The sequence below is a fragment of the Phocoena sinus genome, chromosome 17 (assembly GCF_008692025.1).
Source record: "Phocoena sinus isolate mPhoSin1 chromosome 17, mPhoSin1.pri, whole genome shotgun sequence".
Taxonomy (NCBI): Eukaryota; Metazoa; Chordata; class Mammalia; order Artiodactyla; family Phocoenidae; genus Phocoena; species Phocoena sinus.
This window is the reverse complement of record NC_045779.1, coordinates 38,695,540-38,718,723: the sequence shown is the minus strand read 5'-3', so window position 1 is coordinate 38,718,723 and position 23,184 is coordinate 38,695,540. Positions and strand designations below refer to the sequence as shown.

General features: G+C 36.1%; 1 protein-coding gene across 4 annotated transcripts in view; it reads right to left on the bottom strand.

The window, feature by feature from the left end:
• DPY19L4 (dpy-19 like 4) overlaps positions 1-23,184 on the bottom strand; it is a 63,004-nt gene that overhangs the window by 4,180 nt on the left and 35,640 nt on the right. For 2 of the 4 annotated variants that reach the window (XM_032609839.1, XM_032609841.1), the window contains 10 exons: positions 21,665-21,796; positions 21,465-21,563; positions 20,833-20,906; positions 17,532-17,690; positions 16,524-16,643; positions 10,985-11,105; positions 8,623-8,679; positions 7,828-7,910; positions 5,133-5,265; positions 1,644-1,802 (listed from right to left, as the gene is read on the bottom strand). In XM_032609839.1, the coding sequence (XP_032465730.1) occupies positions 1,644-1,802; positions 5,133-5,265; positions 7,828-7,910; positions 8,623-8,679; positions 10,985-11,105; positions 16,524-16,643; positions 17,532-17,690; positions 20,833-20,906; positions 21,465-21,563; positions 21,665-21,796 (1,137 nt within the window). Of the gene's footprint in view, positions 1-1,643; positions 1,803-5,132; positions 5,266-7,827; positions 7,911-8,622; positions 8,680-10,984; positions 11,106-16,523; positions 16,647-17,531; positions 17,691-20,832; positions 20,907-21,464; positions 21,564-21,664; positions 21,797-23,184 lie in introns of all 4 variants that reach the window. The other 2 variants (XM_032609838.1, XM_032609840.1) reach the window with 2 other exon arrangements.

The window sequence follows — 23,184 nt, the reverse complement described above, 5'->3', positions numbered from 1 at the left end:
TCTTCATAAGAGTTACCATGTCCACTAAATTCTTGAGCTTCCCATTGAGATTGAGAAATCAGTATAAAGTGTTTTCCAACTTTTAAAAGATTTAATCCTAAAATTTAGAAGGCTATGTCTCCATAGTCTACTATCATTCCTCTGAAGAACCTTATCATGGAGCCTTGCCAAGGCTGAGAAACAGACATATACTCTTAATGTATATTCATACTCTTCTCCTTGTGCAGGACTGACTCACATTAGTAAGCAAGTTTCTGTGACAGTACAATCCTTTACATTTTCACCTTAATGAGGTTCACTAAGAGAGCTTAGCCACCTTGAAGAGTTCTCTATAATAAAATACTAAATATTATTCTAATGCCTAGGAAAGATGTCAGAGAGTCAACTTTAAGAATAAAAGGATGGATTCGCTTTAAGTCCATGCCTGGCATTACACGAAAGAAGAAGTAACCTGATCTTCAAAATGGAGCAAGAGGGTAGCCAAGAGCAGAGGATAAGGCTCTAGACAGCAGATAGCAATACAGGAGTAATTACTGAATACCTGATGTTTAATAAAATTCCATTTTGTCACCAATTAAGCCAAAGACCACAGTTATCAAGTGCCAACAGAGAAAATTCAAAATACATACAGCAGAAAACAGAATAAGTTTATATTATAACATTAAGGGGTCATGAAGAGAGGGAAAGGTGGAAATCATAAAAACTAATTTCTCGGGACTTCCCTGGAGGTCCAGTGGTTAAGACTGCGCTTCCACTGCGGGGGGTGTGGGTTCAATCCCTAGTTGGGGAACTAAGATCCCACATGCTGCAGAGCGTGGCCCCCCCAAAAATACCCAACAAATTAATTTCTCACCTCCAAACTGGTCTGGGATGATTACGACAAAGAGCTAATTAATTAGGAAGGGACAGAAAAAGTCTTGGCTGCAACCTGAATAGAATATGCACTCCAAACAAGAATGACCTACTGAACTATGCCTAAGATCCTTCACCCCCAACTTTCCCAGGAGTAAAGGCACCCTTTCCAGTGCCTAATTATCAGATATACAAACACTAATTACCAGATATGCAAACTCCCCTGTCAGTCTTAGTTGCCAGGTATACAGTATACACTGTAGGCTGAGAAGTAAGAAAGCTTGGTAAAATAGCTAAAATCAATGAAAACTTAAGATACAGTTAAATCCTAACAACTAAAGTAGCTCTGAATACACTAATTTTTGTGGCTAATAGGGACCCAATATACAGGACTGTGTCAATTTAGTAAGCAATTTTTCTAGATATGTATCAAATTACAAGAAATTTCTCAATATAAGAATATAACAAAACAAACGGCTGCTCTTTATGTTAAAATAAAATCATCAATCAAAACAAACTATCTTTTGTTTATAAATGTTGAACATGCACAAGTACAGGCAACAAATAAGGAATCGAGATATTGGTAAACTTTTTTTTGCAAAATTGCCCAACTTTTCTTTTGTACATTGAAAAAATAGTTCAAACTACTTTTAATAAGCTCCCCCCGACTGTTATATAACTTTTAACTATATTCTTAGTTAAGTTCCAAAAATAAAGTTTGAAAATACTTTTATAAGTTTAAATAAAGTCACTTTTCTCAAAAAAATTTAATTTTCCAAATGGTTACTTACGTGGCCATTTGCAATGTCTAATAAATCTTTAACCCTACAGCCCCTCACGGTTCCCACCTCATTGCAGATAGCATCTTCTACAATTAGGTAATTAGCCTTGTAGGATGTCAGTATTTTATAAATATCCTCAGCAGATCGCTTTGAATAGATTTGATAGATCTGAAAGAATATAATTAAAACAACAACTTTAAAAGACATTTAAAACTTCTGTTTATCAAAATTATACATTAAGCCTCTACTACGTTCTTAGTACTATCTGTGGAAAATAAAGATATTCACTAAGACTTGATTCCTTCCCTCAGGAAGCTTATATTCATCTGCTACTGGCCACTTGTGTATCTTCTTTTGAGAAGTGTCCATTCAAGTCCTTTGCCCATTTTTCCCCAGTTTTATTGAGATATAATTGACATATAACATTGTGTAAGTTTAAGGTGTACAACATGTTTATTTGATATGCTCATATGTTGCAAAATGTTTAGCACCATAGCTTTAGCTAACACCTGCATCATGTTACATAATCGCCATTTCTTTTTTTGGGGAAAACATCTAAGATCTACTCTCAGCAACTTTCGAATATACAATACGGTGTTATTAACTATAATCACCATGCTGTACATTAGATCCCTAGAGTTTATTCATCTTATAACTAGAAGTTTGTACTCTTTGACCAACATCCCATTTCTCCAACCCTCCCAACCCCTGGCAACCACAACTCTTCTGTTTCTATGAGTTCAGCCTTTTTAGATTCCATATATGTGATATCACAGAATATTTGTCTTTTTCTATCTGACTTACTTCACTTAGCGTAACGCCCTCAAGGTTCATCCATGTTGTTGCAAATGGCCTTTGTCCATTTTTTTAATTGGGTTGTCTTTTTATTATTGAGTTGTAATCGTTCCATTACTTTTTTTTATTACCATGTATCATAGTATTTTATACTCACTTTATACATGAGATAAAGTCAGTGAGGTTAAAAATAATTTGACCCTTGTCACAAATACTGAAAGAACAGGGATGCATGCTTAAAACTCATGTCTTGATTACGTGGTGTTTTCCATTACAATTTTGCTGACCTTATTAGATAATAAGCTTTGGATCTTCTAATACGTTTTTCAGGTTTTCTGAGACGTTAACCTTGGATAATCACAAAAGTTAGGCCAAAAGTATCATATACTGTTTGTTGTGAAAATACTGAGATTTGCAACCTAGATTGGACAAGATTCCAGTCTACCTGCAGAATATTCAGCAGCTGCTTACTACATGTTACGGCTGCTGTCTATCGAGCAACTTTAGGTCCAATGTCCATTGAGGTGCTAGAGATACTCATTCTGTGGAACACAGAATGTTAATAAATCAAGAGGAAGTTTCTCACTCATTTCACTTTGTTAAATAAGTTCACGTGAATGGTTCTATCTTATCCAGCTTATACTTATTTATAGTTTTTTATATTTTTTTTTACTTATTTTAAAGTTTGGGGAAACTGTAACATACTACTGGGGCCTATAAAAAACACCTCTATGCAATGGCAATAACATTACTGTTAGACTAGAGTGAGGTTTCTCAACCTCAACGCTATTGATATTTTGGGCCAGATAATTCTTTGTCAGGACAGAATGGAAGGTTGTTCTGTACACTGGAGGATGTTTAAGAGTATCCCTGGTCTCTACCCACTAGGTGTCTGTAGAACCCCTCCCCTAGCTGTGACAACCAAAAATGTCTCTAGACATTGTCAAATGTCCCCTGGGAGTACCATCTTCCCAGGTTTGAGAATCACTGGCCTATAATCACTGATTATAAAGATTAGTCCCATGTTATGAATTATAGACAGTGTCTAATTCAAATGGTATGGTCTCACTTATGGAGTTCAATTTGAATTTTATTTTAACAATAAATTTATTCAGTACTTGCTATGTACTAGACACTATATAGAAAGACCAAGATTTGAAAAAAAAAAAATGGTTCCTATTCTCACAGCCAAGTCACATTAAACTAAAAACTCTAAAATGTTTAAATTTAATTAGAACCTAATTAGAACTCTGACCTAATTATAAGTGATTCTGAAATTCTATATTAGGACAAAGACCAATCAAAGGACAACAAAGAAAACAAAGCCATGTCAGTGTCTGTTGGTTTAAATCCACAAAAGGTAAAGTTTAGGAATATGCAGTAGTATATCTTCTAAGCAACACTACCTTTCCAACTGCAGCAAATACTAATCAGAGGCAGCTGTTGTCTCTCAGGTAAATCATTTCAAGGTAGATCTCCCCGGTCTCTGACCTCTCCCCTGCTTCAACTGTTCCCTGACCTTAATTAACTCTAAAACAGATCTAAGGTTCCACTCCTGGGCTTATGAAAGGTCTCTGATGACTCCCAAATGCCTCTAGGGTAAGTCTAAATTCTTAAGCATGACCTTCCAGGTCCTCCAGAATTTGGCCTTATTTATTTTCCAGTTCCATGGCCATACAAATTTCAAGGCTCATGTGACTTTTTAACCTGGAATCACTGTATTCTTTTTCCAAACAAGTTTCTAGTCATCCTTCAAAGCCCAGATCAAGCAAATGCCCTTTATGAAGACTTGGAGTTTTGTAGGCAAAACTGACTGCTCCTGCTTTTGAACTCCTCTCTACTTTCTGTGGTTATATGTGAATGTGTGTGCGCACATACAATTATAATTTAATAGTACATATTAATACTAGCTAACACCTAAATTTTACTGTTTCAGGAATAGTGCATTATCTTATTTAATTCTCACAACTAGGAGGTAAGAATTATTATTACTTCCAGATTCAGAAACTTGCTCAAGGTCACAAAGCTTAGAGTCTAACCTTTATATTAGAGTCTAACTTCTATATTGCTATACTTCCTCTTTAGCTTAGAGTATACTTAAAAACTATATGAAATTCTCTCCAACTGAAAAACAGAATATTTAGAACTCAGGTTCAGTTGGTCATTACCTTCAGATATGAAGTTACTATTTAAATCCATACCAAACATGCAAAATAATATATTCTCTGAAGAAGAAGCAATTAGATACCATACTAATGTTATACTAAGTTATTAATAATAGCCCATAATGAAAAATCAATCCGTGTTTTATGAGCAATAACAGAATTTTGGCTTGGAAATACAAAGTGTATAAAGACATTAACTGAAAGCCTTCCTTCAGTAATTTGATTGAGAACAATGATATTCTCAAAAGAATGCTTCCCTTTATAAAATATTACACATCAGTCCCTTGAAACCTTATGGGAAATGAAATGTTTCTCCTAGAAACATATCCATACTTTCCATAAAACAAAGAACTTCATATTCTAATGTTGGCCTCTCTTTATTAAATGTATTATACAGCTTTTTTTTAAAACTGAAGCTAATTAACTCTTCTAAAATTGTCTGGATTTTCCTAGCTAACCAGGAACATATGCATCATTACAGAACTATACTAAGGAGTTAAATAAAAATGATCCAAATGTAGACTCTAAAATGCCTTACATCTTCATTTCTCTTGAGAAGATCATCATCATTGTAAAGAGGCAAGCTTGTCACCATCCATCCAGTGCATAATTTAATCACACCCATTAACTGTGGACTTCCTGCAAAAACAGCTGCGACTGGAGCTTGCCTTCTGCAAAGAACCATAAAGATTCACACACTGAAAAGGTAAGTATACTATTTAGATCACTGATTTATATCAATTCTGAAATACCAAGCAACTTAAAATGTATTGCACACTTAAGTTTCAGTGTCAGTTTTCATTTCATTTCATTTTGGGGTTTATTAAAAAAAAAAACTGAGCACCTATTATGTGCCAGAAACTGTTCAGACTGCTAAAGATAAATAAATATTTTAAAAAGAGAGGTGGGAGGACAAGGTCCCTGCTTTCAAGAGGGAGCAGGGGGAGAGGATAAGCATATAGGTCAGGTGGTAATAATGCTATTAAAAAATAATGCAGGGTAACGGGAGTGACAATTCAATGCTGATACTGTGAATTCTCAAATTCGTCTTTGGCAAATATTAACCACCAGAGCCCAACTCCTTCCAGATCCATCTATCCTCCTGCTCCTTCCCTACCTTTACCCATATGTCTATCTCCAGATAACACAGGAAGGACTTCTCTACTCTAAATCATAATCCAAAGTCCCAGATAGATGCCACTCACAAGACAGGTCCCAAAGGGCTGCTCTTATGTCCTCACTTATTTATTACCTCCCCGTATTCAACATTCAGCATCTACCTACTATGTGCTAGTGATATTGTCAAGCTCTGAAGATAGAGAGACAGCACACAGCCACTGTCCTCAAGGAGCCCTCAGTAATGGGGAAACTAAAATGAAACAAAAGAATCACAACACAGTGACATACATGTCCAATCATTTGATGTAAAAGGTCCAATGTTCAGGCCTTTGCTGTTTTTGAAAATATTGAGGTAAATCACACACACAGATGTGACTTTCTCTTTTGTTAATGACAACACAAGGCTATATAGTCAGTGTTCCACAAAGGTGAATACAAGTCACAAAAAAGTATCAATAGGCAGTAGTTAAGGATGATCTAAAAAAATAATAATTTTTATACATACAAGAGGTGTCATTATAATAACGAGACGTTATAATAAGACCTATTATTCTCATTTCCATATACCTATTCTATAAACCTATTCCTCATTTCTAGAAACATTTTTTGCCTTTTTCCCCCTATTATCCTGGCCTTTTCTGAGAGTGTTTCATTCCTTTCTCAAGTTTTAGTTTCTTCTTCTATGTGTTTAAAAATTTTCATACTATTTCATAGTCTCTATCCATACGGTAGACCGGTTGGAAAAATGGTTACAATGATTCTTTTCTATAGGTATGCTCTTGGAGGAAATGCTGGTCTTCGTTATGTGACTTCTTTTGGCCAACAGGACAACAGCAAACATAATTTGAGCAGACTTAAAACATGCTTGACCTTGCGACTTGTCCTCTCTTGCTGCTCTTGGGAACTCTACAACCAGCACCTTATGAAGGAGCCCAGTCTCACCTGGGCTGGATAATGAGAAGCATGTGGCTAAGTCAACTCCATGACCTCAGCTGACACCTACGCAGTCTAGACACGTGAGAAAGGCCATGCCAGACTATCCAGTCCCCGATGAGCTGGCCCAGACCAGAAGAATCCTACCAATTGCTTCTACTCAGCTGACCACTGAAATGGTGCAAAATAACAAATGTTTATTGTTTGTCCGCCACTAAATTGTGTGGTAGTCTACTGTGCAGCAAAAGCTGACGCAAGCAAATTTTATTATCAGAAATTGCTAGAAGTCTACTTCTATTGCTTATCACAACCAACAACTGATTGTTGCTGTGCTGAACTGTTTCTTCATGTGTTTTGTAACTTTAGAGCTTATCTTCATGAAGCTTTATTTGTGAAATCCTGGGTAGCCTGGGTTGAGGATTATATCAGGCACTCCAGACCATTCCAGAACCACTTTTTATGCTAATCTCTTGATATAGGGTTTCCTGGATTAGACAAGTATAATTTCAAACTACAAACATGTGAATTCAGATGCATTGCTACAAATTCAGGGGAGACACTTTATTTCTGACCAAGAGCTGAAACCGAGGAAGATGTGCTTTCTTATCATCTTTCTCTACCCCTTGATGGCTATTTTGTGATAGTCCATCCTTTCACTGATAGTGTAGCCCTTTGAGGGTCCCTTAGTTATATATGTATGTTAGGGGAGGGAACGAGGTGCTTCAATTAAAATTCCCAGCTTCTGTAGGCCCAAGAGCACATCTCCTGTCGTATTAAAATCTGCACGAGTGTTAAAATTTAAAATCTTGTTAACCTTGGTTATCAAGACTAGAAATCCACCGCTCATTCACCTCCAACTCCGGTTAAAAGCAGCATCTCTTGACTTTCTAAATAAAAGAACATTGGTTCCTTTTTATTCCACATTTCTAGATGTTTAACAGCTAGAGTTTCATATCTAAAACTTATCAATACTGTATTTTGATGGAAATGAGTTCAATTAGAAAATTAGAATTATATGTCTAAATGAAAACTAAATATCCCTAAAAATACAGGGTAAAATCCCTGAGATTTATGAGAAGAACTTGGAAAAGGATTAATTTATTATTTCCCCTGAATCCATTAAATAGCATTCAATGATTAATTAATAGCTTAACAACAGTCTTGGGCAGTTCAGTTCTTACTTTATCCAGGTCATAAGTTCCACCGTATCTGGGTCATAAAATTCTTGTAGTTCCATTAATTCTGTCATTAATCTTGGAAAAAACTAAAATACAAAACAAAATCCCCAAAACCTGTGTGTAAGTAATTAGAAAGTTTAAAACTGTTTCAGAGTACTTCCAAAGACTAAGAGGCCAGCTTATGACAAACAATATTACAACACTGTTCTCACAGAAAAAATGGCATGAATTGCTTTACTCTCTTTCAGTGTCTTGCTAGTTCTTCTCAGCCCAAATAATCTACTGTATGGTTAATTCACTGCCTACGCTCAATACATAATTTTATCAGCCAAACAATTAATCATCAGTTGTATCTTTCATGCACAGGCACACTGAATAAATAAGTAAGCAAACAAATTTCAGATCAAGTCAAATAATTCACAGGTTTACTGGCAATTAATTTCATGTTACATTACGATAAGCCAAAGAGTTTACATTATTTTATAAATATTTAAATTTGGAGATTGCCAAAATACTTTTTACTATTTACTAATAAATACCATTTATTCAGCCATTTCCTTTGTCAATTATAAACTGAATTAATACCAGTATTAGACTACAGAAAATTGCATCAGAGTAAAAATGTTTTACCTCTTCTATCATGCTCCTATTGGTAGAAAATTACGTATTATTAAGTATATCACGCTTTATTTTGTTAGAATACTGTTCCAATATAAGTATCCTACACACACATATAAATTTATCACTACCTTATAGATAACATATGTTTTCATCTTATGAAAAATCTAATTTTCTTACCTCTTTCCATAAGCTGAGACCTATTATGGTAGGGACAGCCATGCTCAGAATGAGAGCCTAAAATGTTAAAGCAAAAAGGGTTATGGATAAATATATTTCAGAATGTACTACAGAGGTACTAGACACTGACTCTATGACCAATCAAATATTCTTACAGTTATAACAATTTCAGTCAGAGAAATTGGAGTCAGCATGGAACCTAGTTCACAGAGTGAGATGGGTGAAGAATAATAAATTTTATATCAAGCTGGAGACAAAGTGAGAAATACATATTTGCAATATAAATTTAAGGCAGAACATAAGAAGGGTAATGTACATCGCAATATTTCAAATAGTAAGTCAATATTTGACAATTTTTCCAGGAATTTAACTTATGAAGAGCTTACAAAAAACACTGAACTGCTATGAAAATAGCTAACAACAACAAAAAGACAATGAATTAACACAGGAAAAATAGCCAATATACATCAATATACTACTATGCTAAGATAAGAATGCATAAATTCCTCTGGAAAAAGACTGGCAAAATACAACATGACTATTATTAGAGATAATTTATCATCTCCCTACCAAAACCTGTTCTCTTCCTATTGTCCCATGTCTGTTGGTGACCCCACAATCCAGTCACACAAACCCAAAACCTAAGAAACATCTATGATTTCTCTCTATTCTTCCTTCTCCCATACTTACTGAGGCACCAAATCTTATTACTCTTCTAACTATTTTTTCCACTTCAGTGTAGTACAGTATTAATTAAATGGGCTTTGGAGCTAGAAGAACCCGGGAGTGAATCACGGTTCTTACACTTACAAGTTATGTGATCTTGGGTGAGTTATTTAACCACTTTATGCCTTAGTTTCTTTCTCTATAAAATACAGATAATAAAACTTAACTAACAGGATCTTTGTAAGCTTTGAATAGCATGTGAAATGCTTCAAACAGTACCTGACACATAGTGAGCTCTCAAAACAATTGAAGTTTTTATCGTTTCCATTCTCCATGGCCTGTACCTGGGTGACAGCCCCCTTCCTGATTCCAGTCTCTCACCCTTAAGCCCATCTTTCACAGAACTATAAGGGTGAGCTGAGAAAAAATGTAAGGCTGACTCTCTCCTGCCCTTGCATAAACGTGTCAATGTCTTCCTACTGCCTGTGGGATAGCACCCAGCACGACAGGACACTCAAAGACCTGGATGACCTTACCCTCCTAGACTTCTCCAGTCTCATTTCTTGACCACTATTACCTCACATTTTATGTGCCAACAAAACTAAATATATCGTGCTTTTTCTTTACCTCTGTTTTTATTCCCTTTGAATACATCAAAGGGAATCCCTAAAAAAACTGAATTAATTAGCCCTTCTCTGTTCCAACAGCACCCTATCAACACTTATCTGTTTTTATGACTGGGAGACTATAATCCACCTGATGAAATTAATCTCTTTGTTTTCTTTTTTTTGGCCACACCAAAGGGCATGCAGGATCTTAGTTCCCCAACCAGGGATCGAACCTGTGCCCCCTGCAGTGGAAGTGTGGAGTCCCAACCACTGGACTGCCAAGGAATTCCCCTAATTATGTTTTATTTATCTTTTTACTGCAAGCACATTACACATAGCAGGCACAGTGTAAATGTTGCATTCTCACTGAAAACATTCCATAGTTCTAAATCAAACTGAGAAAAATATTATCAAAATTAATTTTTGAAAGCCTCTCACATTGATTCACGTATATTTTTAACTTCTATTTTTTAAGTAGTCTGCATTGAAAACACCCTACTTTTATAATCAGAAATTAAAAAATGTTTGCCATAGAATCTTTTTCTTTTTTTCTACCTATAAATCATAATGTGATTTACTCATGCTATTATTTTTTATAAATTTATTTATTTTATTTATTTATTTTTGGCTGTGTTGGGTCTTCATCGGTGCACGCAGGCTTTCTCTTTCTCTCACGCGGGCGAGTGGGGGCTACTCTTCGTTGCGGTGTGCGGGCTTCTCATTGCAGTGGCTTCTCCAGTTACGGAGCACGGGCTCTAGGTGCTCAGGCTTCAGTAGTTGCAGCAGGCGGGCTCAGTAGTTGTGGCTTGTGTGCTTCAGTAGTTGTGGCATGCGGGCTCAGTAGTTGTGGCTCATGGGCTCTAGAGTACAGGCTTAATAGTTGTGGTGCACGGGCTTAGTTGCTCCACAACATGTGGAATCTTCCTGGACCAGGGCTCAAACCCGTGCCCCCTGCATTCGCAGGAGGATTCTTAACCACTGCACCACCAGGGAAAACCTACTCATGCTACTTTAATTGTATTCATGTGGTTCCCATTTATATAATTGAAAGAGAAACAAGAACTTAACACAAAATAACAATGACTCACCAACAATACTGGGTGTACAGTTCGTAATCGAAGCCACTTGAAAAGTGTCATCCAAAGTTCAGGAGAACATACACCAAATGCTGCTAGCATGCACACATAAGGAGTCCAGAGGTATTTCAGGCTGGAAAAGACAGAGTCATGCATGAGCTATCCTATAAACATCATTATTATGTGATTTCTCTTTTCTGAGTTCTTTCCTAATACTCATGAAAATACAACAATGTTGAAGGACAATGAAAAAGCTTAGCCTCTAATTTTCAGCAACATATTGTTACTCACTTCTTAAATAATCAAGAGACATGTGGGTTACTAAAATGAGGATGAAATAAGACATTAATATAGATGAGGTGTAGTAAAATTGTACTCTTGGAGAGAACATAAACTGTTATACTTTTTCAGAAGGCAATTTGGCAGAACCTATAAAAATTCTAAATACAAGACAATCCCATTTCTAGTAAACTAGCCTACAGATATATTAGCATAAATGTATAAAGATATACATGTGGGGTTTTAACTGCAGTATGTTGTTTTAATTGCAAAAAAAAAAAAGAAACCTAACTATCCTTCAACAGGTACTGATTAAATAATAAATCCTTATGAAAAAAAAAGCAAACTGCAAAATTTTATGTATACTGTTACCCTGTTACCCTGTTTTTTGGTGATTTTTTTTCTAAGGTACATATATGCAGTATAGCCAAAAAATAACATCTGAAAAGATACTGCTGACAGTTGTGACCTCTGAGGACTGGGACAGAAGGATTTTCATTTTTTACTTCATACATATCTATATTATTTGGGTCTGTTACACAATCTGCATTATTACTTTTGAGATTAATTTTTTAAAAACAGGATTGAAAAATTAGGGCCCTTAACTTAAAAAGATTAAAAATCCAGGTGTACAGAAAAATGAACTTGTGCAAATAAAAGGCAGTACCTTACTTTAAGTTGTAACTTAAAGTAAACAAAAGAAACTTGTAACTTAAAGGAAACAAGAGAAACCCATCACCCTAGGTGATGGTAAATGCTGAAGACAGAAGAGGAAGAGTTTAGAAAACTTTGTGGATGTCATTGCTTCACACAGATGATCAAGGAAAAATAACATCTCAGAAGATAACTTTTGTAGTTAAGACTAAGGAAACAATAAGATCCTTCTAAGATATATTCTTTGATGACAAACTCAAAAGAGACTAGAAGAATATGAGGTTACGAAGTAACATTCATCTAATAAAAGTTTATTGATCATACACTTCAGGGTGACCAAAGTACTAGAGAAGACAAGAAAAACAAGACATGGCTACAGCCCTCAAGGAGGGCTTTATTAAGATGGAATAAAACTGAACACACGGGAAACAATTAGAAAATAAGTATAAAAAATTTATATAGGGCTTCCCTGGTGGCGCAGTGGTTGAGAATCTGCCTGCCAATGCAGGGGACACGGGTTCGAGCCCTGGTCTGGGAAGATCCCACATGCCGCGGAGCAACTAGCCCCATGAGCCACAATTACTGAGCCTGCACGTCTGGAGCCTGTGCTCCGCAACAAGAGAGGCCACGATAGTAAGAGGCCCGCGCACCGCGATGAGGAGTGGCCCCCGCTTGCCACAACTAGAGAAAGCCCACACACAGAAACGAAGACCCAACACAGCAAAAATAAATAAATAAATTAAAAAAAAAAAAAAAAAATAAGTATGTCTTTAAAAAAAAAAAAAAAAAATTTATATAAGGTCTAGGGTGATATGAAAGCAAAAGGACCAATTTGAGAATGTACTTAAGGTTTAAAACAATGCATACTGAATCAGGCTTTGAGAGAAGTAGCTGGATGTACATAGAATACATGTTGCTAAGACAGAGGAATTGCATTCGTTTCCTCTGGTTAACCAGTAACTCCTCCAACCATTAACTTCCCCATTTCAGAAAATACCAAACCTATTTTTCCAGTCAGCCAGAATCAATGCTAGAGTCTGGTGTATAACTCCAGGAGAGACTACTCACATTGAATTACATGTATATGACATCCCTTGGAACACAAACTCTCTGCTCTAGACATTGGACCATTGTGCCAATCCACTGATTTCTTCGTATACAACCTCTCCTTACCATTTTATTTCAATAGCCAGCTAATTAACATCTCAACTTTTAAATTCTCTTCCAATTCAACCAAATGCCAGATGAATCCTTTTCAAACATAACTATGAGAAGACACGTTCTGTTCAAAAATCTTTAGTTTCCCAGTACCTACAGAAATAAATGAAAACTCACCCAAATGGTTTTCAGGGCCCTCTAAAATATGGTCCCGACATACCTTTTCAGTTTTTTCTACTACTTCCCTAAATGATTAGAGTTCCAGCCAGAGTTTGCAGAACAATCTCAGTGTTTCCATCCCATAATGCACACACGTTTCTCCCTCCTGGTAAAACTGCACCCCTCTCTAGTTGCTGCCTTAGCCTCTGATTCCCTTTATAGCCAGACTTCTTGAAGTCTACACTCATCTCTCTTTCCTTACCTTCTTTTCTCTCTGATCATATCCTTTAAAAACTCTTCCTTTGGCTTCTGAATTGCAGCTCTTCCTAGGATCCCTCCACCACAGTCCCTGCAACTCCTTATTTAGTTTCCAATTCCCAAATATCTTAGTTTTGGCCCCTTTACTCCATCTCCATTGCTACTCACTTCTAGATTCTACTATGATACCTTGTTAACTGGTTTATCTTCCTCTAATCTTGTTTTCCTCAAATCTTTCTCAATCATTGCTGCCAGAGAGATTTTCCCTAAAAGAGTAAAGTTGATCATGTCAAATTTCTGCTTAAAACACTTGATCTGTTCCCTGCTTATTTTTCCGGACATATCTCGCTATTTCCCTCACATTCATCCCATAGTATTGGTTCCCAAAGAATACTTCTTTTTCCCAGATTATTATACACACACGCACACGCGCACACACACACCTATACACACACACGCACGTGAGAAAACTGACAGCCTGGCCAATCTCTATCTCTCAAGACTGTGGCCCTGTTTAGAAAATCTCCCTTAAGCTGATTTCCCCTACCTACCTTCCACAAGTGAGTTAGTACCTCTCCTCTGGATGACCAGAGCACCCTCTGTATACCTTTCTCATAGTATTTTATTTTGTTCTAGCTCTTGGTTTACTTATCTAGAATAGGAACTCTTTGAAAAGATTCAAAAAGACTAGATTTCATATCTCTCTAATCCCTACTGCCCTACCTGGTAGAGTGCCTGGCACCTCCTAGGGGACCATGCAAGTTATCTGCATGAATAGATGATCATGTCTTAGAGGTCTAGTGAGTAAATTAGAGAATTAAGGACCAATGATAGAATAATGCAGATTACATGTTCAAAAAAGGGATCTTGAACTTAAAATGACCGATCCAACAATGAAGAATGGTGGGAATAACAAAAAGTTCTTTTTCAGAGAGAAATAAAACTGAGGAAGGAGGGGAAGGAGGGGAAAAAGGTAAACCATGCTCCAAATTCTAGTACTACTAGGCAACAAGATGAGAATCAAACCCTGAATCACTTAAAATATTCATGGATTAATACACTTCTTCATCCTATTTAGGTACTATGGATTGCTAACTGTTAGAGTGAACTTTATTCTCACTTCAAGTTTCCACAGATATACCCCCTAGTCATGGGTTTGGCAGTCTGTGGACCCCTTGTAAGAAAACATTTCTAAATGCATAAAATACATAGGCTTACAAAGGAAACCAATTATACTGAAATACTGATATTAAATAATAAAATTTGTATTTGTAATACAGCAATATTTGTACTTGTTTATTAATACATTAAATGCAGGTCTAATAATTACTATAATTTGGAAGTAGTGATGTATATAAACAATATTCAGATACCTGTAAAAAACCAGTACAATGAGAAAATAACTATGCTTTCTGTTGGTGAAAGCACCACGGGTACTGCTAAAATGACTGTGATTCTGGATCTGTATTCATAATTAGAGGAAACTTAAATCTTATACTGTATCAATATTCTTCACCTCTCCCTGCTTTTATTCCCCTCCCTATACTTCAGAACCCTAACTGCTCCTCCTCGTGGCAGCAAGTTATCTGATTTGTGAGTGTGAGATGACAATACTCAACAAACACTTATGGGCTTTTTACAGTTTGGATCTTCCTTTTGCAGCACGGGTGTGTATCGGTGCAGCAGGCTTACCAAGGCTCTGGCCATTCAAGAGGGAAGGCCTGAAATTTAAGGACTAAACTCAGTTTGGGGTGGAAGATATTCAAAGGCCTTTTGGTCACACATGAAAAAGAGTTCTCCAATGCAACTTTTATCAGAATCAGAATCATTCAGATGACCAAAATATATTCCTCATATATATTTGGTTTTTGACCACGGGTTTCTGGCTCACAACTCCCCAAACCCTTGGAATTTCCTAAGCGCTGAGAGCTTAAATGTATCTTTTATTATGTTAATGAGGCGACTTTTGGAAAGCAGCTAAGGATGGGGACTGGTTGCCAGTGGAGCCAACCAGGTGATGAGAGGGTTGGAAGTTTCAGTCCTACCCCCCCAGACCTCTGGGGAGGGGAGAGGCTGAGATCAATCACCAATGGCCAATGATTTAATCAATCGTGCCTATGTAATAAAGCCTCCATAAAAACCCCAAAGTACAGGGTTCAGGAGCTTCCCGGTTGGTGAACATGTAGGGATTTCTCTCTCCTGGAGAGAGCATGGGAGCTCCAGCCCTTTCCCCATACCTCGCCCTATGAACCTCTTCCATGTGGCTGTTCCTGATTTATATCCTTTGAAAATAAACCAGTAAGTAAAATGTTTCTCTGAGTTCTGTGAGCTGCTCTACCAAATTAATCAAACCTGAGGAGGGGGTCTTGGGAACCTCTGATCTACAGCCAGTTCACCAGAAACACAGGTGACAACCTGGACTTGTAACTGGTGTCTGAAGAGGTAGCAGGGGAGTCTTGTTGGACTGAACCCAAGCCTGTAGATTCTGATGGTACTTCTGGCAGATAGTCAAAATTGAGTTGAATTGTAGGATACCCAGCTGGTGTCCAGAGAATTGTTTGTTGGTATGAAGAAACCTCCTCCCCACTTTGAAATTGGGTGCTCAGAACCATTTCATACTCCTATGTCTTATTTCTCATCTGAGTCAAACTTCAAAGAAAAGGGTATATTGAACCCTCACCCTCATAACACCATTTACCTCTCCTTCGCTTATCAAAGTTATAATTTTATTTTTGTGTGGTTAGCATCTGTCACCTTCAATAGACCATGAGTCACATAAGGTTAGAGAATCTTGTCCACCACTGTACCCCCAGCACCTAGCACAATGCCTGGCCCCTGGAAAACATTCAATAGTTTTTGAACAAATAAATTACTAAGTAAATATCGGTTCACTGTACTATAAACACCTCTCTAAACTCCAGTTAGATTAAGGTTTTTTTAAGTTTTTATAGTGTTTTTATAAATGTGTTCTTGAAAGTATCCACTAACTACCATTAGAAAGGACAATTCTTTGTAAAAACAAATGGCTCAAATATACACTTACCCTTCTATAATCATTGCAAGAGAGCCCAAGAAAATAGTGTGAATCACGTGATAAATTATTTCTGGCCTTTCTCCAATTTGTCCATCTTCAAGCGTAATAGTTTCTTTCAGGGACTTACCACTACTGAAAGAAATGTGTTTTTTTACTACTTTGAAAATATTTATTTGAAAAATCAAAGATCTTTAATATCTTCATAAAAAAAATATAGGTAGTTCTTAAAATTTGAAAGTATATTCTGCTGGTCAAATACCTAACTTAGGTATCTCCAAGTCTTTGAAAATGGCTATTGAAGCTTGAAGACAACTGCCTCAATAAAGACTAAACATCAAAGTTCAGGAAATATAATAAAAAAGATACAGAGGTTCCTTTTCCAAGATGAATTATCACTAAACTAATGATTGTTAAATCAATATAGTTAAATAATAATTTGAATTACTAAGTTCTCAAAATTAAGTTACTACACACAGCCTCCTTTCAAGTTTGATAAAAATATTTTTAAATAGTCAAACTTTGTAATTTAAAATCACTTATACTACTAGTTTCAAGTAATTAGAAAAAATTATGCTTACAGTAAATAAAAAATTTGAGTAAATTAGTCTGTAAAAGTTTAACTGATTATTTAAATATTATTCCTGCATTAAAAATGGACATTACAGGGACTTCCCTGGTGGTCCAGTGGGTAAGACTCCACACTCCCAATGCTGGAGGGCTGGGTTCGATCCCTGCTCGGGGAACTAGATCCCACATGCATGCCGCAACTAAAGATTCCATGTGCCGCAACTAAAACCCGGCACTGCCTAAATAAATAAACATGAATATTACATATTTAGATGTATAAGCTTAAATTTGAATTTCATCTACTTAACTTATAATGATATTTTACACACTGATAGAGAATTCAATTAGAAACTCTAAAACACACAAATATTGGAAGGATATTAAAAATAAGTTTTATATATTTCCATAATTTATTAGTTAGTAATATGATTAGTTCTCCTAGGTACTTACTTAATTCTCCTAAAAATAACCTGAATCATAGAAAGAAAACAAGTAATTAACACTAAAATATAGAAAGGTAATAAAGAAGATTGTGTCAATCGCAAAAAAAATTCTTGAGATGGTGCCTGAAGGGATTCTTGACATAGGAGCCAATTCATTGTAAAATTCCTACAGAAAACAAAAGCATGATATTAAAATCACAGATGTTTTAAAGTACTGAACTTAAAATTATTTTTTCCATCTCAGTAAAAACTAAGACAAAACTAAACGCACTTCCTAAATCCGTTAACTTACAACAGAAAGGTCATACCCTTTATAAATGAAAATAATAGCATTAGTAACCCTCCTCAACAAACTGCCCTAATAAATTTAAAACTACTAAATTTTTGTGATCCAGCAATGTGACCATCTCTAGAACCCAATAGAGTTTTAGGGGAGTTTTACTTTCTATTTTTACCTGGAAGATACCAAAAAAATTCAACTGTCTAACCTCTAACAGCACTGTCCAGTATGATAGTCACTAGCTACACGTAGCTAATAGCACATGAAATGTGGCCAGTGCAAATGGAGATAGTCTTTAAGTACAAAATACACCCTGGACTTCAAAGATAAAAAAATCAAGAAAAAAGGAATTTAAAAAATACAAAATATATCTCAATAATTTTATAATGTTTACACATTAAAATAACATTTTTAATATACTGGATTAAATAAAGTACGTTATTGAAATTAAATTCACTTGTTTCTTTTTTTTAATGCAACTACTAGAAAATTATGTATGCAACTAATGTCATATTGTTATTGGACAGCCCTGTTTTATATTGATAAATGTAACTTGACTAGGACCCATTTTAAAAAGAGGTATCTAATTATTAAGACAGAAATCATAAAATTTGAAATGTAAGTTTTTTGAGCTATAACAGTCAGGATAAACTATTTTTTTTTAACCCACACTAAATATAATCAACAAGCCTCCTAGTTATACGTAGATTTATCTGCATTCTCACTCCCAATCCATCTTCAACCTCCATTTAATCCTCAAATTCCTAGCCCTGGAGGAGGAGGTAAGCGATGGAATGATGTTCAGGAGTGCCCACGGATGGATTGAGAATGCTTCACAAATCACTGGGTTTAAACTAAAAGGTTAAAGTTTCACAATGTGCCAAACAGCTATACAACTGTATCAAAGAGGCTGCCATCAAAATATTTTGTACCTAGGACGAAAGCACTTTTTAAAAATCTGCCTACTAAAGTAACTAATTCTATAAGGTCTAATTCAAATTCCAATTTAATGATATTCTTTCCATAACCCCAGTCTCAATCCTTCCTTCCCCATATCCCCATGGCACTTTAATTATCCCTTTATTATAGTGTTTGATGCAATCTGCTATGCGTTAGATTGTAGTCATTTTTGTATACCCCAGAGTACCTGGCCCAGTATCTTGCACATTAAATAAATATTTATTAACACTTCTTTACTGATTCTTTTCTTTATTTATTTATGGCTGCGTTGGGTCTTCGTTGCTGTGCGCAGGTTCTCATTGCGGTGGCTTCTGTTGTTGTGGAGCACAGGCTCTAGGCGTGCGGGCTTCAGTAGCTGCGGCTCGCAGGCTCTAGGGCACAGGCTCAGTAGTTGTGGCGCACGGGCTTAGCTGCTCTGCGGCATGTGGGGTCTTCCCGGGCCAGGGCTCAAACCAGTGTCTCCTGCATTGGCAGGCGGATTCTTAACCACTGCGCCACCAGGGAAGACCCTTTTTTAACATCTTTTTATTTTATTTATTTTTGTGTGTGTGTGGTACACGGGCCTCTCACTGTTGTGGGCTCTCCCGTTGTGGAGCACAGGCTCCGGACGCGCAGGCCCAGCGGCCATGGCTCACGGGCCCAGCCGCTCCGTGGCATGTGGGATCTTCCTGGACTGGGGCACAAACCCGTGTCCCCTGCATCAGCAGGCGGACTCTCAACCACTGCGCCACCAGGGAAGCCCTCTTTACTGATTCTTAAAATTCCGTCTCAACAGAAATGTCTCCTGAAATTCTGGTGAATTACAAATCCTGATATCCAATTGGCACATTTGCACACAAGGCACTTATTATTTACACACCCATGCCATTAATTGTATAAAAACTATCTAATGAGCCAGAAATATTCTTAAGGACAAGATTAATAAGTCTTAATCTTAAAATACCCAGTATATTACCTTGTGAAGCCTAGTACCTGACATGAGGAACAAAGGCGCACTATAGAACATCAACTAAGAAACACTGGACAAAAGCAGACCTTAACGCTAGGCTCATTCTAGAGTCTTCCAAGGTTAAAGAGAAAGTCAGTGAAAAGGCCAGTCAATTATGGAGGTCTGCAACCAACTTTTACTAGTTGCCTGCTGAGTGTGAGGCCTACAAATACACCTGAAAAAGACATGGTCCCTACCTTTATGAAGCACATGGCCTCTTAAAGGATCCTTTTATCTTACTAGATAGCCATATACGATTTACACTTCAGAAGACTTCTCCAGTGTTTAAGCAATGTCAAACACCTGGTTAACTGATATATCACAACATAAAATTTCATTCACAGTATCTAAAATCCCATGTAATCCCAGCAAACGATTATAAGATTCTACGGTCTACTATATGAACTAGAGATATGTATAGGTAAATATATATTTTCTGTTATGCAAATGGACTCTATCAGTACATAAAATCATTTATTTCATTTTAGATTTAAAAAATGCATTTAAACAACAAACAAAAGGTACAACACTATTTTTGAATTTAAAATGTCAGCTTGTGGTCCAATCCACTATTATGACCAAAGATAAGATTCTTTGCTATGAAATAAATATCTTACTGACCACCCCATTTTAAATGCCTATGCCCTTTTTTTTTAAAGTATAGATTTGGAGTATATCATGAACTTTTTGTTTTTAATTGAACTATAGTTGATTTACACCCATACTCTTTGTAATATAACATTTTGCAGTTAGTGGTTAAAATTTCCTTGGTTCTTTATTCATTTTAAATCTTTAATTTATTCTGACCTTAGATTGTATCATCACTCCTCATCAAGGAAAGTAGCCTCAACATACTGTGATGCTACTGAGGTTTAAGTATATCTAATTTTAAAAGACCTAAATGAGATTTTGTTTTAAATGAGAAAAGTATTAATGTCTTATTTCTTCTGGATATTGTAATGTCCCAAATTATTTTCTAAGTGGTATGTAATTAGGTGTGTACTCCCTCCTTTGATTATTTTTGCTCTTTATCTTCTAAGTGGTATAGAGTTAGGTAAACTTACATAATCTAAAACTTACTTAGTCATATTTAGTCCAAATTTTACTTCAAGGAATTTCAGCATATGTCCATTTTCTTTGTGTGGGACAAACATCTGAAGGAGAAAAACACTAGTTACAACAAAGAACTATTAGCTAAGTTTATAGCAATATGCTTTAGTCCAATACTAGAACTAGAAAATACAGCAAGACTACAAAACAAAAAATATGAATTAAAAATACATGATGTAACTATGAAGCAAGGAGATTTACTGGCATAGTCAATCACATTACCTTATAGTTAAGCATAAAACTATAATGGGGTAGTAAGAAGATTTTAACCTTATCCCACCTGGCTTAAATAACTTACCCACTCTTTTGAATGTCTTTGACTCATCTGAATTTATTCCATATATTACTTAGTGTTAATTGGGTAATGATGACATTTTAAATTAAATGAAAAATAAAGTGTAATTTTAAAAAAGTATTTCTATAGGAAAGACTCAGAATCCTATTTTCTCACCTAATATACTAGGTATGATTATTGTTCAACTAAACATGTTACTGTACAAACTCTTACTTTGCTATCCCATTATTCTCGTTAAAATTTAGCCCAGTATAGTTCATTATTCAATTTGCTCTACCACATGAATCTCAAACACAGAGTTACTTACTTTCATTATAATATTCAATGTCACTGTCAGAGTACACACCAAGTAAAAATTAATCACTTTCATTATTTTAGCCACGAAAGTTCCTTTCTTCACATTCAGCTATGCAGGGAGGAAAATTATATGAACAAAGAAGTGAGGTTTAAAAAAATTAACAATTTAAAAATTCCCCCCAAGAATGATAAAAAGGCAATTCTAGTTACCTGAAGGCACTTAGCAAGCATTAAGGCTATTACAAAACTTAATAAAGGAGATACCAATAAAGCTGAATTCTCGAACTGCAGTAAATATCCCAGAAAGAAAGAAAATATATAGATTTTATAAACTTCATGAACCTGTTGGGACAAAAATAAAATGAATGAGAATTAAATGAATTTTATTGTACATCTTTTCACTACATAAGATTTGACTACAATTATAAAGTAAATGCTCTACTGTAATTTTGGACAGTATTATATTTACAACCATTCAATTCGTAGTTTTAATGCCATGGGACGTAACTAATATATCACTTCCTTTTTAGAAAGAACTCTCCGCAAAGTAAAAAGCTTTGAAACCATGGATGTCTAAATCAGACTGGAAGAACCTTCTTTAATCCCAGGCTCTGACTTAATTTCACTTGGTTTGTCTTGTCCATCTATGTAACATCAAGCTGCATAAATCAAAAATCATAACCATTAGCAGCAGTTCCCAAAACCTATCCGGTGAAAATATACTCCCATGAAATGTAGCACCAGAGAAAAGTATTTTGCACTTGGTTCATTTAACAGTGACAATAAGAAAGTTAAATTCAACTTCCTAATAGAAGATCTCCCAGGAAAGTTATGTCTTACTATATTTCTTTTCTAAAATTCAATAGTATAATAATTTAATCTACCATAAAATAAATTCCTTTTAGAAAGGGGAGAACTAAGACAAAATATAGACACTAGTTGGGGGGAAGGGAGAGGAATCAAAAGGCAGAGTGTTAAAAGTTAAAAAAAAAAAAACCAACCAAAAAACCAAAAGAAAAAAAATCCCTAAAAGGCCAGAGCCATTTTTTAAAAAGATACCCCTCTGTCAGGAGGCTGAAGCAATGACAAGAGAGGGCATTATGGGATCTTCTGGGTGCTGGTAATGTTCTATTTTTTCATTTTGGCTGCTGGTTCTCTTAGCTCCAAACCTATCCCTCTATCCAGGCCTCGTAATGCTGCGGCCGGCTTCTTCAGTCTACATTTCTGCTTTTTCATTTGGCTCCCTATTAATCTCTGCCAATCCATGCTAGCGAGAGATAATAAGAGTTAGAGGAGAGAGCAGGGGCGTGTTCCTTACTGCAGTCTGCAGTTCCTGGGAGGATCACCTCAGCAATGCTTCTTCACTCCAACAGAGTTAATTCCTTCCTGTTAAGGCAGCTGGATGCAGCTGCAGTTTCCCTAACACTTGAAGAATGAGCTGTATCACATCTTCTTACCCCAGAGATGGCAGAATCAGCTGGCCAGAGTACCATTCTCAGAAGTCTGGGTCCCATTTCCACAGAGCCCTTCTCCCCAGTTCAGAGATACCAGCAAAGCTGAGCAGTGGCCCTTCCTCAGAAGTCTGTTTCAGCTCCACAGGGTTCCCTCTTCTAAGCTTCTACATTTTAATAATTCCAAATTCTTCCTTTCAGCCCTCAGCTCTAGGAGTGGTAGCTGCTTCCTGAAGTTGCTACCTCTATAATACTTTCAGGTACTTATTACCTTTTCAT